The following is a 16,187-nucleotide window of genomic DNA, read 5'->3' as shown; positions in this document are numbered from 1 at the left end:
AACGTTGAAATGAGATGTTGCTTATTCCAATCAATTCCCTCGCATTCATAATTGCCCAATACTGTACAAATTCCTGCAAAGGGTGAAAAAAAACTACAGACATTGAAAATAAGCTAAAAATGGTCTAAAATCAGCTTTTCCTGTGGATAATTCTTTTTCACATGGCTGTGGAATGTATTTGTTGCCAAAAAAAAATTAAATAAAATACAGGCTGAGCAAAAAATAAATAAAAATTTTAAAGGACGAGGTAGTGCATTTTGACTCGTTGGTAAGGGCCCCCTTCAAGATGCTTGTCAGCAATTTCTCCACATTATAGTTTTTTTTATATCGCCATCTTAGTTCATAAACAAGAACGTGGTATCAGCAAATATTTTACCAGAATCAAATACGTCAATGTAACTGGCCCTGGAACATGAAGGCCACTTCAACAATTCAATACTATTAACAGGAAAAAAATAAAAGGGGAGTGTGCCAGCTCACCTCACTTGTTTTTTCTGATTTCCAATCATACGCTGAAAACGAAATCAAGACCATTTATGTTTCTTCAATGAATGATTCAACAAAGGCCATATAGTTTGACTACCATCAACCCAAATCTTTGCGTCCGAGACTTAGAAGGCAATATTAGGTGTGTGCATAAAAATGTCAGTGGGAATTTCTGGGGCGTTCAACATCTTGGTTGAAATGCTTGTTGCCCATGCATGTCAGACCAATGAAACCGCCACATTTAAAACCTGTTAAGCTTTCTGCAAGTCTTAAGAATGTGCATGTCACACTATTGTACACCAATTTCTATTGATAAAACTTGGCCTCCCTTTAGTTTTGTCATTTCATGACTACAACAGTAAAGAGGAAAGTAATTATGTGACTTGCAATATCAATTTTCCAAATGACTACATTTCTTAGCTGTAATAAATAGAAGTGCTGGAATAATAATGAAGACAATGTAACGAGTTTGTTTCGACACTAAATGCTCACCAAAATTTTGGAAGTTATTTAAAACAGAAGGAAGAAAAGAAAGCGAGGGACCTACCTTTCTGGCTCCAATACAAAAAAGGGGTCAATTCTCTGGGCCACTAAAAGCAGTTGGCACACATCTTAACAGTGAATACACACATTTGTACAAATGTGACACACACACAAAGTAAAATCTCAACCAAAAACTGAAAAAAATGATGTCCTTCTTGACCTATTGTTACAGTTGGGGCAAAGTAGAAACTTGTATGATGTGTGTTTGTGTGTGTGCGGGAGAGACGGCAGGCAAGCCAGCATCTAACAGGTTGTACAAACAGACAGCAACAAAATTACATGGGGGGGGGGGGGGGGGCGGCGATGCATGACATTTCAGGTGTGTGTATTCAAAAATGATGGAGAGCCAGAGAAGCAGTGTCACACTAACATTAGAATTACAATGAATTGGACTGAAATAAGATGGGGGAGATGGCAGTTTGTGTCAGGCGCTTGCCATCTTTGTACGATGTATTTATTTTGACAGTTGTTATCTAATGGTTTTCAAGGTACCCACAAAAAGCAGGAGATGTAAGATTTATTTTATTCGAAAAATCAAGGCAAAACAAATATTCTCAATCATGATTAGTGACTGATCTTAAGAACAAGTTTAATGGACACATTTAAGCATTAACGCGCAGACACAAATGCTGTCCTCCTCTATCTTCACTGTCATCACATACAACAGGTACACTGCAGTGAAGTGGCAGCTCCAAGATACGCGTCTGCAGAGACACAGAAGTACACTTTTGTGTGTATTGGAACATGCACAAACATGTCCCGATACAAAAGATAATCAGTTAAACACATTTTGATGCCCATTTCACTCACATGTAAAACGCATTACACTGCAATTGTGCTTTATATTGCTACAACTGAAGTGTTTGTGTTTGCATGCATGCATGTGTTAACTGCATCACTGTATGCTTTTTTTGGTACCAATTTGTTCATGCACGACAGCAGTGGGGACGAGCGGCTCAGAATATACAGTATATTCAATTAAATGCGCTCCACACACACACGTACAAGGTTTTTGAAAAACGTTTCAGTTTGACTGTTCCAGATCAGTTCGCATTTCTCGTCCATTCATTGGCATAGGTGCAACTCTTTGTCTCATTTTTTGGTGAGGCGTAGCACATCGATAATCAGGGCCAAATACCGGTAATGGTAACCATCCTTCAACGAGCAGTTGTGGTGCCTTTCTTGTACGACTTCATTGTTTTTGTTCATGCGCTTTTGGTTCTACCAACATTCACTATGCCTGCCAGGAACAAAGAGACTGGCAACCAGCCCCCGGATACTTCTTTCCAGTACAAGAATTGACAGCGAGACCTGCCTGTGCACAAGTCTGTCCAGCTCCAATGCATAGCGCATCGAGATATTACAGTTCACACTATGTGCATCATACAAAGCTTATTCCAATTAAGTATTTTTTGAATAGAATATACTTAGAATTTTATGGAAGCAACACATTCCAAAAAAGTCGGCACATGGTGACAAAAAAAAAACAGACTGAGAAATGCTCATCAAACATCCCACAGGTGAACAGGCAACAGGTGGGTGCCATGAGTGGGTGGAATTGCTCAGTCATTTACAAAGCAAGATGGGGCGAGTTTCATCTCTTTGTGAACAACTGCGTGATAAAATAGTCAAAAAGTTAAAGGATAATGTTCCTCAATGTACAATTGCAAGGAATTCAGGGATTTCATCAGCTATGGTCTATTATATTTTGTCTTACTGTTTATTCATTCATTCATTCATCTTCCTAACCGCTTGATCCTCACTAGGGTCGCGGGGGGTGCTGGAGCCTATCCCAGCTGTCTCCGGGCAGTAGGCGGGGGACACCCTGAATCGGTTGCCAGCGTGTTTATTGTGCATGTTAAATTGCTCCATGTACAGCACTTTGTATGCAGCGATGGCTGTTTGAAAGTGCTCTATAAATACTTTTGACTTGACTTGATTATATCATCAAAAGGTTCAGACAATCTGGAGAAATCACTGCATGTGAGCGTCAAGGCCGAAAACCAATATGGAATGCCCAAATGCAGGAAGCATTGCGTCAAATACAGACCATACGTAAAGGATATCACTACATGGTCCCAGGAACACTTCAGAAAACCAATGTCAGGGAAAAAAAAGTTCAGCGCTACATCTGTAAGTGCATTTTAAAATTCTACTATGAAAAGCAAAAGGCTTTTATCAACACCCCCCAGAAACGTCTCCGGCTTCACTGGGCCGCGAGGTCATCTCAGATGGACTGATGAAAAGTGGAAATGTGTTCTGTGGTCTGACGAGTCAACATTTCAAACTGTCTTGGGAGATTGTGGATGTCGTGTCCTCCGGGCCAAAGGGGAAAAGAACCAACCCTCTGCTGTAATGGAGGCAAAGTTAAAAAAGAAGCATCTGGGATGATATGGGGTTGTGTTAGTGCCAATGGCATGGGTCGCTTGCACATCTGTGAAGGCACTATTAATGCTGACAGGTATATAAAGGTTGCTGCTGCGGCAGCCAAGCAATCTAGCTTGGCGGCGGCTATGTGTGTAAAGAAGCCGAAAAACACACACATACGACTGATGCAGCTGCCTTCTTGACAGATATTTGCAATACAATTAAATGCATTATCTCATCACCTAGGCCCGTTTGGTCGAGCAGGCACAATGTCAATGATTTTCTCTGTCGCTTTGTTGGTTGTTTGGCAAAGTAAATACGGCGACTGGAATTGGCGAGGGGATGCAAAGGAAACTTCACCCTGTGGTGTCCTAGCCAATACCAGCTGAGTAAAAAGGCAAACGTCCACAGTTACGTCTGCAAGGTCGCTGCCTGCGCAAGGATAGAAAAACATTTATGCTATGGAGACAGCTAAATCAAAGCGAACCTTGCATCATGTTTAGACCAGTTAGCCATGCGGCCGCAGCTTGTATGTACCGTAGTGGAGGGTTCGCAAAATAGTGTGCAACAAGCATTGCCCATAGCGAGTTGATGCGGACGCACAATTTGGGGTTTTCTGTCAATGTGTCCTGTAACAAGAAAAAGACAATTGCTGGTTGTAGGTAATAAACGGTGCTGAACATAACAATGTCCATGTTAGTAACTGTCTCTTTTTAGATCTTTTTTAAGGCTCACGCTCAACTGTTCCCTCTCGGATACTAATACCCAGTTGTCAACGTGTCATATTGATTCGGACCTCATGATGTTGCATGCAAAGTGTGGATCATGTTCTCATAGCGACTCAGTCTGGTGCAAACTGTCATAAAGCAATGCTCCTTGGAGCCACTCATTCTTCCTTTTTGTGGTGGGTGAAGGGCTTGTGCTTTTATGTTTGTCCAGTCTCCTACTATTATGAACTGAGCAGGCAGTTCACTCCTGTAGTTTGCTGATCACGGAGCTGGTACAGAACTCATACACAATCATTCTACAAACTAGTTTTTGTTCTCATTGACGCATGAGCCGAGTGATGTACAGCTAATACCCGTCTTTCCTACATCTCTTACTTACGTACTCCTTTTACATGGTGCCCCTCAGGTTCAATTGGAGAAGCCGCAGTTGTGTAAACCACGGCATTCAGAACAGTAAGAGAAACTTGTGTTCTTCAAACTCAACCTCCGAAACGTTCATTGATCAGCATTTCACCTTTAGGGGCATTTATGCAGCAGGACACAAACCCGCAGCATATCAGCACACCAAGTACACTTGTGCGGCCAAAAACCCAAACATGACCGTTTTCGAGGGTAATGAAGTGTGGAACAAAATCCAATTGAGATGCTACAGTATGACCTTAGATTGGCAGTTCATGCTCGACAACTGTCCAATATGACTGAGTTAATACAATTCTGTGAAGAATAGAGGACCATTAAAGCGATAGGACTCTTTACCTGAGAAACGTTCAGGAGCAAAGTCTGGATGGACACATAACCTGGTCCATTCTTGTCTGAAGTTCGAAAGCATCTGGTCGGTCCTGAGGGTTGACGGCAAGCATGTCCAGCAGCAGCTTCCTCACTCCATCAGACATGCCTGACCTGCGTTTTTGGGGGATATTCAGTACCATCTTTGGATTTTCGAGCAGCGCCTCACCCACTGGTACAATGTCTGCTCCTTGTCTCACATATGTTCCAAGAAGCTCTCGCTTGGATTCAGCATCAATAAAAGTAATTCTCTCTACCATGGCCCAAATGATGATGCCAAGAGCAAATATGTCAGCCTTGGCTGTATAGTGACCCTCCCAGACTTCGGGAGCCATGTAGAAGTCTGAGCCACATGCTGATGACAACCAAAATTTGTTTACATTGACATTTTTGGTTTTGTCCTCAACTTCTTTGCCCTCAATGGCATTTCCTAAACCTGCACAAACTTTGCTCAGGCCAAAATCTGCTACCTTGAGGACAGGAGTCCCTGATCTCTCAGAGATGAGGATATTGTCCGGTTTGAGGTCTCTATGTACAATCTTGTTTTCATGTAAGAAAGCCACAGCACTGGTAAGCTGGAGCATAAAGCTGTTGTTGGTTTGCGAGTCAGGCCGCCGAGACAGGATGAACTGGTTGAGGTCACCTCCTTCGCAGAACTCCATGACAAACCACAAGTAACATGGCTCCTCTGGAAGCGTCAGCACTCGCTCACCTGTAACACACAGAGGACATTCATTCAGGAGCAGTGATTTTATTGTAATGGAAATGTACTTCATGTGATCAGATTTGAAACAGCACATCAACCATTGTCAGCGTTGCATTATGATCATGAGAATCCTCGTTTTGGAGTAAGTGCCTGGAGAGCCACCCTGATAATCATAGGACTGTGCATGTTGCACCCTTGCAAGCTACTGTATAAAATCGTTGCTCTTCCATTGATGGTATCATAAAAAGCAGGGCTCAAGTGTGTGCCTAATATGCTTGCGAATGCTCCCACTTTTTTCGATGTGTGCTGGCAAAAATTTTATCCAGTTGCACAGTGGGAGGGCATGCTTTAATGCTCCGACCGGAACATACAGAGAAGGAGCTCAAACTATGTATCCGTCTGTCAGACTGCACACAAGAGGCGAAACACAAGTTAAATCCTTCCAGGTTAGAGAATCCATCCAGCCATTTTCTGTTCCGTTTATCCTCAGAAAGGTCACGGAGCATGCTGGAACCTATCTCAACTGTCTTCGGGCAGGAGACAGGCGGGTACATCCTGAACAGGTTGCCAGCCAATCGCAGGGCACACATCGACGAACAACTGTCTGCGCTCACACCTCGGGACAATTTAGAGCAGGGGTGCCCAACCTTTTTTGTCCCAAGGGCTACTTTTAAAGGAGCCAACCTCCGGAGATCTACCAGTTCTCGAGCTCTCGTGCTCGTGCATGAGATCTACCGTTCTCATGCTAATGTAAAGAAAACCACCCCATTCCATTTGAAGAAGATGGGGGGAAATATGTTACATAGCTCCTGCGTACCGTTTTGAAATGCCACCCCAGATTGGCAATGCCACTGTTGCATTGCAAATCAAACAAACAGGCTTTGAATGAGAATACAAAAAAATCTTGCTACCACTCAAAAGTGAAAATGGTAGTTCTTGCCTCATTTCCTCTCAGTCATGTTGACGTTTGGTGGTGACAGCCGCTGTGATCGCGAGCTGCTCGCTACTCGCTACTGTTGAACAACTTGCAGCAACGTTTCCAACTCATCGGTAAGGAAATTAGCTATTGGCTGTCACTGAATGATGTCATCAGGGCAATGGCTAATATGCGATTTACTTGGGGGGGGGGGGTTCTTTTTTTTTTTATTTGTTGATTTTTTTTTGTTTTTGTTTAAGAAAAAGAAAAGTTTTACATTTACAGTGGCAGCGCGCAGCGGCGCGGTGAAGAAGGTACGTTTTGAAAAGGGACAGACGGAAGGACAGACCGCGTGCGGGACGACACGCAATATATATATATAGATATATTTTATGTTCAATTAACAAACCAAACAAACAAAAAAAAAAAGAACCAAATGACAAGCGCCACTCAAAACCGGACATATTTCAGGAAGGTCAGAGGCAACTAAGTGCCCCTTCAGACGATGAAACATTAAACAACAAGACATTAAAACAGTTTGCATCAGTGTGGTAGCTCTGCAAGGGTATTTGACCATACCACCGGGCACAGGCAAGATCTTACATCAAACGGGGAGCAGAAACACTGAACTAGGGACTGGTGGGCATCAGTGCTGCTTTCGAAAAAAGTTGATTCACGCTGTCCAGAAACGAGGGCTGCCAATGATGTTGGAAAGGTCAAAGAGAGTGCGATACAGCCAAGAGCCTTTGTGGTGGAATGCCCTAGTGTGGGGAGGTTTGTTGAGTCAATGCAGAACTGCCAGAAACTTTGCGAATGCCATACAGTACAGTGAAAAGTCACAACTACCTTAACATGATTTAATCTAGGTATTGTGCCACCGCATAAACAACCCAGTTAGTTCAACTAAACATCACTGAAGAGATCTGAAAATGACGGTGACACCCTCCAAACCAACCTGATGAAGCTTGAGAGGTATCTCAAAGGAAGAGGAATGCGTGAGCCAGAGAACGAAAGCGAAAGACAGTGATTTCCATGGTTTGAATGATCGTTCTTCCATTGAATGGATACACACCTTATAAATAAAGCATCTTAAGTGTTCATTGGTTCTTTGCAGTACACATTAACATTGAGGCAATTGCCACAGGTTCGAGGAGTTATAGAATGTAGTTACTCAAATACTTATCCCTGTACTTCACTGATGCATAAAATTGTCACTTCTGAAAATGTACTTCATGAAATCTTCAAGAGTATTTTGAAAATGTCTGAGGCCAACTAACTTAAATATTTAAATAACGATGGAAACTTTAAATCTCACTGGCACTGTGGTCTTTGTTTAATTCCCTAGTCCCCAAATGCGAATGAATTTTTGTGTGTTCTTTTACAGACCAACTGTATTTCCTGCTCCAATATGTTCAAGTCTACATTAATGGGCGTCTTATTAGCAAAGATTTGCAGGCACTCCTGATATGGTTAGATGATCCGGAAGTATGCAGCTTCGCAATTTTGTCATGACAGTCATGCGTCATGGACTAAACGCCTAAACTGAATTTTAGAGTGGGGCGAACTCTTTAACAAATAAGACCCCCCCCCCCACCCCCCACACACACAGTAAACTGTGTCATGACGACACCTGGGTTGTACCATACATGCCTTGCGATAACTTTTAAGTTTCTCATTATGCACTCACCACGGTACATCATATTAACTTACAAAAGAGACAGCGTCCAAACAAATGTTGGGACACGTGCAGCGGTCAGTGGTTTTGAAACTGCTCAACTCGAATGGAAACACCGAACGGCTATGCCAATACGACGTCACTTCAAAGTACCGTGTGGTGACTCGGCATAAACAGCTAACGCCACCGCCGTTGGGGAATTAAATAAAACTCACCTTTGAGGGACGTTTCTACAAGGCGGAGATACTGTTTTGACCGTTTGTTCCCATGGCTCATCTTTTGGGCCATTCCGTTCCTTTGTAGCACACACTCTTCTAGTTGGACAACATTTTGGTGGCGTTTCTCCAGACTTGTTAGTGCCCAGAACTCTTGGAGAGCGAGTTCAACGTTTTCCGGTGCGTCGCATCGTAGCTTCTTCACGGCTACCCTGGCACCGGACTTCCGGGCCACCGCTTCGTACACGACACCATAAGTACCCCTCCCAATTTCACGGAGCAGGCTGTAGCGCGGGGTCATGACCTTTCTCTCCAAGTCATCCTGCTTGAAGAAGTCGAGGTTTTCCTCCATCTCATGATCGTCTCCTGCGTTGGCCTCGTTCAAGCATCGGAGCACGGCGGACTCGTCACCTCGCCCTCCTGTTAGCTCGTAGCTGGCTCTCGTGTGTCTCCGCCAGTTGCCGCAAACTGTGCTCATCGTGACTCACCTGGTTTAACCATCACAAACGAATGTGTCCGCATGGTTTTACTGACGAAAGTATCAATGCCACTACTCATTTGTGTTTTGAACGGTCAAAACAGAAAATAAACTTGCCGAGTTGCACAGTGGGAAAGAAAATAACAGTCAAAGCCGATATATCTTGAAAAGACTTCCGCTTTCGTGTCTATTAAAATAAAAGCTATGCGTTTGAAGTCCGGTGATGGGCGAATATTTCGTGTAGTTACTAAATTAAGAGAACCATTCCCACCTATTTTTGTTACATTGTATTCTCGTTCATAACTGTGTCAACGATATTAGTAGACTATACATAACACTATATAAACTGTTATTTAGTCGCGTTTTCATCTATTTTTGACGGAATGGAACGCCCTACGTGGTTCGACAAGAGTTAACAGAATGCCCATTCATTCAAGAGCTGCTGTCGGCCACAGTTCACACATAGGCCATCTGAGGCGTTTTATCACGTTTTCAATGAACGTATCACTGGAATCTTATTACTTGTGCATGTGCTCTTTTTCGGGATTTTCTCATGTCCCAAAGACTTAAAAGGCAACATTTGAGCTCAAATGTCACGCCTGCCCTTTTATCTGAAAAGTCTTTTATGTTCTTCTTCCCCTTGGCTGTCTGCATTCGGATCAAAGCAAATAAAGAGAAACGTTTAACTTTGCCTACTACAGCTATTTAGGAGCATTCTCTCAACGCATCGCTACAATACAGTAACTTAATTTCCATGCTTCCCCTCAAACATACAGGAACCACCACACCCCCATATTAAATACAATTATTGATTCGAAAGCGGATATAGGTTTCCGGAGTAAAATAGGCAACTTAACGCAGACAGTGAGTCGAGCGTCACACGTTTCAAACGAACGCCGGGTGTCGAAAAACATGAACGCGATGGCGCACATTGGTTTCTATTGTTTTTTGGGGGGGAGTGGGGAGTATTTGAAATGTATTTATTTTTCAGTGTCGGTGTGATGAATTAAAACTAGAGTCGTTGTGGCCCTTTGGGTTAAACTGACAGCTCAATCTAATTCTGAAGTTTACCAGTAGAGAGCAGTGTCCCGGTGACGGACCCCTGTAGCACTGATTCTGGATACCCCCCCCCCCACCCCCGACCTTGCCCTCTCACCCCCATGAACGTAGATTACAGTATACAGTTGCGCTAATTCGCCAACGCCAAAGGTAGAAAGAAAGTGCGTGGTTTAGGATTCTAGTCGGACCTTTTAGTGCGCTGCACCACTGAACAAAGACGTGCAATAGTGATGGGAATTCCTGCTCCTTTTAGAGACGCGGCTCTTTTGACTCGGCTCCCTAAAAAGACCCGGCTCTTTCGGCTCCCAAATGGCTCCTCAGTTTTTTTGTTGCTTAAATTAATTTAATACCAAAAATAACGTAATATTATGTGTAAAATGAATTACTAATGCAAAAAATAGACATCATATCAAATATTTATTATTTATATGGCTTTATTTATATTCTTCTGAACATACTCAACATGGAGTGCTCCAAAAATAAAAACAAAGTACAAAGACCCATCTTAAAACAAGGTCGTCAAAAAGTTCCAATCTCTGAATGTTTATATTTATAAGCTTTTAACTATTTACAGTAAAACAACATCAGTAAGTGTTGAATACCACACAACAAATTATAAATTAAAATTTGTAAAACAAAAAGAAAAAACAGCATCCAGGTAAAGGTTTTAGCTTGTCTTTAGCGAAGATTGACATGAAGAAAAACCAAGTGCCTCAGCTTTGAGAGGTTGATCCTGCATCTTCTCTCTGTTAATATTTGCCCTGTTTTGGAGAAGATTCTCTCTGAGGGGATAGATGTTGCGACAACACACAGCCAACACAAAATGGCTGAAAATCCATTGCAATCATTTTATAAGATATAAGATATCCTTTATTTGTCCCACACTGGGGAAATTTACAGTTCCTCGTCAATTGTGTTCTGTTTTGCTGGTTTTATAGCTTTTTGCATAAAGTGGCTCATAGAGCTCTGGGTTGTACAACAAGGGAGTTGTGACATTGCAGCAGCAGTTGCAGACACACTAGCACCTTCATTAATAGCTGGTTCCCTTGCTTGTCTTTTCTCTTCAAATTGTACTGATGGGTGGACTTTTCTGATGTGCCTGTGCAGGTTATTAGTGGAGCCTGATCTATGGGATATTTTACCCTTGCACAGTCTACACACTGCCTTTGAACTATCAATTAAATTGAAATGAGTCCATATGTCACTGCGTTTCCTATCCATTTTCTCACCTTTACGCTTTCCACCGTGTTGTTTTTCCCCCACTAACTAGCTCTCTCGTCTCGTCTGTCTTGTTCGCGTGCTACTCAGTGTGCTGCTGTGTGTTTCTCTTCTCTAACCCCTCCCCGTTCTCTAAACTGCAGCGTGTGTATGTCTAACCCTCCCCTTCCCGGCTTCCAATGAGGAGCCGGCACCCATCGTTCACTTCAAAGAGCCGGCTCGTTCGCGAACGACACATCACTAAATGCAATGAGTAGCAGCCCCAGAGAAGCAGTTCCAAGATTACCACGACGACAGGTGATATTCCATCCATCCATCATCTACCGCTTATCCGGGGCCGGGTCATGGGGGCAACAGCTTTAGCAGGGAAGCCCAGACTTCCCTCTCCCTAGCTACTTCGTCCAGCTCTCCCCGGGGGATCCCGAGTCGTTCCCAGGCAAGCTGGGTGACATAGTCTCTCCAGCGTGTCCTGGGTCTTCCTCGGGGTCTCCTCCCGGTGGGGCATGACCGGAACACCTCACCGGGGAGGCGCTCAGGAGGCATCCGAATCAGATGCCCAAGCCACCTCATCTGGCTCCTCTCGATATGGAGGAGAAGCGGCTCGACTCTGAGCCCCTCCCGGATGACAGAGCTTCTCACCTTATCTCTAAGGGAGAGCCCGGACACCCTGCGGAGAAAACTCATTTCGGCCGATTGTAACCGGAATCTCGTTCTTTCGGTCATGACCCATTGCTCGTGACCATAGATGAGGGTTGGAACGTAGATCGACCGGTAAATTGAGAGCTTCGCCCTTTAGCTCAGCTCCTTCTTCACCACAACAGACTGATACAACGTCCGCATCACAGACGCTGCACCAATCCGCCTGTCGATCTCCCGCTCCCTTCTGCCCCCACTCGTGAACAAGACCCCAAGATACTTGAACTCCTCCACTTGGGGCAAGATCCCCTCCCCGACCCGGAGGGGGCACTCCACCCTTTTTCGACTAAGGACCATGGTTTCAGATTTGGAGGTTCTGATCTTCATCCCAACCGCTTCACACTCGGCTGCGAAACGCTCCAGTGAGAGTTGGAGAGCCCTGTTTGAAGGAGCCAACAGCACCACATCATCTGCAAAAAGCAGGGATGCAATACTGAGGCCCCCAAAACGGACCCCCTCAACGCTTCGGCTGCGTCTAGAAATTCTGTCCATAAAGGTTATGAGCAGAATCGGCGACAAAGGGCAGCCTTGGCGGAGTCCTACCCCCACTGGCAACAATTCCGACTTACTGCCGGCAATGCAAACCAAACTCTGACATCGGTGGTATAGTGACCGAACAGCCCGTATCAGGGGGTTCGGTACCCCATACCCTCGAAGCACCCCCCACAGAACTCCCTGAGGGACACGGTCAAACGCCTTCTCCAAGTCCACAAAACACATGTAGACTGGTTGGGCGAATTCCCACATACCCTCGAGGACCCTGCTAAGGGTGTAGAGCTGGTCCACTGTTCCACGGCCGGGACAAAAACCACACTGCTCCTCCTCAATCTGAGGCTCGACTTCCTGACGGACCCTCCTCTCCAGCACCCCTGAATAGACCTTACCAGGCAGGCTGAGGAGTGTGATCCCTCTATAGTTGGAACACACCCTCCGGTCCCCCTTTTTAAAAAGAGGGTCTGCCAATCCAGAGGCACTCTCCCTGTTGACCACGCGATGTTGCAGAGGCGTGTCAACCAGGACAGCCCCACAACATCCAGAGCCTTGAGGAACTCCGGGCGGATCTCATCCACCCCTGGGGCCTTGCCACCGAGGAGCTTTTTAACCACATCGGTGACTTCAGCCACAGAGATAGGAGAGCCCACCTCAGAGTCCCCAGGCTCTGCTTCCTCCAAGGAAGACGTGTTGGTGGAGTTGAGGAGGTCTTGGAAGTACTCTGCCCACCGGTTCACAACGTCCCGAGTCAAAGTCAGCAGCACCCCATCCCCACTGTACACAGTGTTAGTGGTGCCCTGCTTCCCCCTCCTGAGATGTCGGATGGTGGACCAGAATTTCCTCGAAGCCGTCCGGTCGTCGGCTTCCATGGCCTCACCAAACTCTTCCCACGCTCGGGTTTTTGCCTTGGCGACCACCGAAGCTGCGTTCCGCTTGGCCAGTCGATACCCGTCAGCTGCCTCTGGGGTCCCACAGGCAATAAAGGCTCGATAGGATTCCTTCTTCAGCTTGACGGCATCCCTTACTGCTGGTGTCCACCAGCGAGTACGGGGGTTGCCGTCACGACAGGCACCAACCACCTTACGGCCACAACTCAGATTGGCCGCCTCAACAATAGAGGCACGGAACATGGTCCACTCGGACTCAATGTCCCCCGCCTCCCCCGGAACATGGGAAAAGCTCTGTCGGAGGTGGGAGTTGAAACTCCTTCTGACAGGGGATTCAGCCAGACGCTCCCAACAAACCCTCACCATACGTAAGAAGACCCGCCAGTGCAGAATGGAGCTTTTCCAGATTAAATCTTGGGAAAATATACCTCATGCCCACTATGAATGATGATAGGTTAAGCAATCTTGGTGTACTTTGCATTGAGTCTAGGAGGTCACACTGAATCTTGAATCACTTTGGGCCAGGGATCACCAAAATTGCAGAATACAGTTGTTGTAATAGTAGGGGCAGCTTAAGACTGTTCCATAAGATTGCACAAATATGAATCTTTCATCAGCAGTTAATTCAGCACTACAGTCCATGTCCCCTTAGGGGCTCCGTACTACAGAACTACTATAAACTTATTTTTATACTGTTTTTCATCGTCACTGTAATGTTATGTCTGCAAAGGTTTAAAAGTTTGATGAAAATAAAAAGTCAAATAAGATTTCGAATCGTTGTCTTTTTTCCCTGGGTTGAATATGCCCCTTTATCAAAACCCCTGGCCCCAGGTAGTCCCTCTCAGTGAAATTGATCTAGAACCGTGTGCACAGAATGTGTTGGAGCCTATCCTAGCTGTCTTTGGGCAGGAGGCGGGGGACACCCTGAATCTGTTGCCAGCCGATCACAGGGCACACAGAAACGAACAACCAACCACGCTCACATTCATACCTAATTTTAGAGTGTTCAATCAACCTGCCATGCATGTTTTTGGAATGTGGGAGGAAACCGTAGTGCCCGGAGAAAGCCCACGCAGGAGAGCGTGCAAACTTCATTCAGGAAGGCCGCAGCCGGGATACAAACCCACGACCTCTTCACTGTGAGGTCAACGCACTAACCACTGGGCCGCTGAGAGTGAAATTGAAGTATTAAATGAGTGTGATAAAGGTATTCTCCAGCAGGTGGAATTGGAGGGTCGTCCACTCCCGTTCCACACCTATTTTTCATCACGTCATCAACTCTCACCTGGTATAATGGACTGTTCATGCATCACCTGTTGTCGAAATGTTCGCCTCGATCACGTCTCATGTCCAAGCGCTTATTTTCTTGACATTAGTCATTCTCGGTCACAGTCGTAGTCTGGGTTTGTATTTCTTGTTTGTTCCGCTTTTGCCCCGTTCTGGTTTATAGTGTTATCCTCGAGTTGATTTGGTTTTTCTTCTTGATTGTCTTTTCCTTGTCTTTTTGTGACAAGTGATTTTGCGTAATTGATTTTGCTTGCTGTTTGCAAGTGCTTTGGTTAGACTCGTTCTTATCCTGGTTATTTTGTGACCAGCGTTTTACGTTGTACTTTGACAGTTTTGTGACCTTATTTGGTAAATAAACCATTTTTGGATTAGGTCTTTGCTTGATCTGCATTTGTGGGATCCGCGCCTGGTCCAGAACCATAACAAGAAGTCTTTGGTAGAAATGATTAAAATATAAAGTTATATAAAAAGTATTTTGTCATCTCTCAATTTATTTTAAATTAATGAGGAAAGACTTTAATCAGAATGGCAGAAATAGTATGTGAGATTAAAATAATATGCTTTAAAATAGCAAAATTGAAAATAAGTAGATAACATCCAGCAAAATAGTAAAAAGTAAAATAAAAATAGCAGGTGATCATACATGTTTGTCAAGGCTTCTTGGCAAGTTTTCACGTCACAAAATCCCGTATGGGTCTACAAAGTCTCACTCGTTGAGAATAAAAGACGGGGAAAGCAGATTTTTTTTATAGCACAGCCACAAGGCCAGTCCTTATGTGTATTGCGTTTGAAAAGAACGAGTAGTTTACCGTCTTTTCAAACGCAATGGTATACACGAACCTGTTAGTTCTGACGTTGGTCTCCCAATATTTATTATTTCCTGCTTTGTTTGAAAGTCCAGCTTTGAAAAATGTCTGAGTTCTGAAATGAAATCCACAATTTTTAGGGTGTGAAATGACAGCTTGTTGAGTCGCTGATGGAGAAAGACAAACTTAATATTATCATGTTTAAAAGTTTCATTTCAGTATATGCTTGATTGACCTTGAACAGTATGTTCTCATAACTTTTACACAATGGAGCACACAGAAAAAAGGGCCAACTTGAGCTAAATAAAGCCAAGTCCTCATTAACTGATAATGTCGGCAGGAAGGTTCAACTTCGGGAGGGCAGCATGATGTCTTCAGTTTGTGAAATCTACCCATTGAAGTAACAAAGTATCCATTGTCTGTACCGAGAGATGTTTTGGCCTCTGAGGGGCGTATCGGTGGGCTGGACTGAGAGGCATGACATGTGAATGAAGAAGGGAGTGTTTTCTGATTTACAGTTCACCGTGACCTGGCTGTTGGCAGGCTATCGGGCTGATAACTATCTCTGCCTTCCTTGAAGCAGAGGTACTGGCTGCTTCAAGGCAAAGCATTTTTCCTGGGAATTTATGTCATATCGGCTCTCCATGCCTCATCTCTCGTCTCCAAAGGAGACTCCATTTAAAAACAGCCAACATACATTAAGAACCACACCACACACAGAGGACAAATATTGATACTTGTGTCAGTTTATTATTTTGTTTTTTTTCCTCTCATGATGACAGGGGAGTCACAGCCTCACCTGGCTCCATTGACTGCACATCACTGTTTCAAACCCCAGTTTG

At 44.5% G+C, this 16,187-nt stretch overlaps 1 protein-coding gene across 1 annotated transcript; it reads right to left on the bottom strand.

The window, feature by feature from the left end:
* Window positions 1-1,531: 1,531 nt before the first annotated feature.
* Window positions 1,532-9,071, bottom strand: LOC127607106 (serine/threonine-protein kinase 35-like). The gene is made up of 3 exons (XM_052075200.1): window positions 8,423-9,071; window positions 4,881-5,622; window positions 1,532-1,733 (listed from the first exon to the last, which is right to left on the bottom strand). The coding sequence occupies exons 1-2, from the start codon at window positions 8,898-8,900 to the stop codon at window positions 4,892-4,894; spliced, it is 1,209 nt and encodes a 402-aa protein (XP_051931160.1). The 5' UTR covers window positions 8,901-9,071; the 3' UTR covers window positions 1,532-1,733; window positions 4,881-4,891.
* Between the last annotated feature and the right edge of the window lie 7,116 nt (window positions 9,072-16,187).

This window comes from Hippocampus zosterae, chromosome 9, assembly GCF_025434085.1.
Source record: "Hippocampus zosterae strain Florida chromosome 9, ASM2543408v3, whole genome shotgun sequence".
Taxonomy (NCBI): Eukaryota; Metazoa; Chordata; class Actinopteri; order Syngnathiformes; family Syngnathidae; genus Hippocampus; species Hippocampus zosterae.
This window is presented reverse-complemented; position numbering and strand designations above follow the sequence as displayed.

Coding starts and splice junctions, on each gene's coding strand:
- LOC127607106 (XM_052075200.1), bottom strand. CDS start 8,900: ATGAGCACAGTTTGCGGCAACTGGCGGAGACACACGAGAGCCAGCTAC. Junction 5,623..8,422: donor TGTAGAAACGTCCCTCAAAG/GTGAGTTTTATT, acceptor TGTGTGTTACAG/GTGAGCGAGTGCTGACGCTT.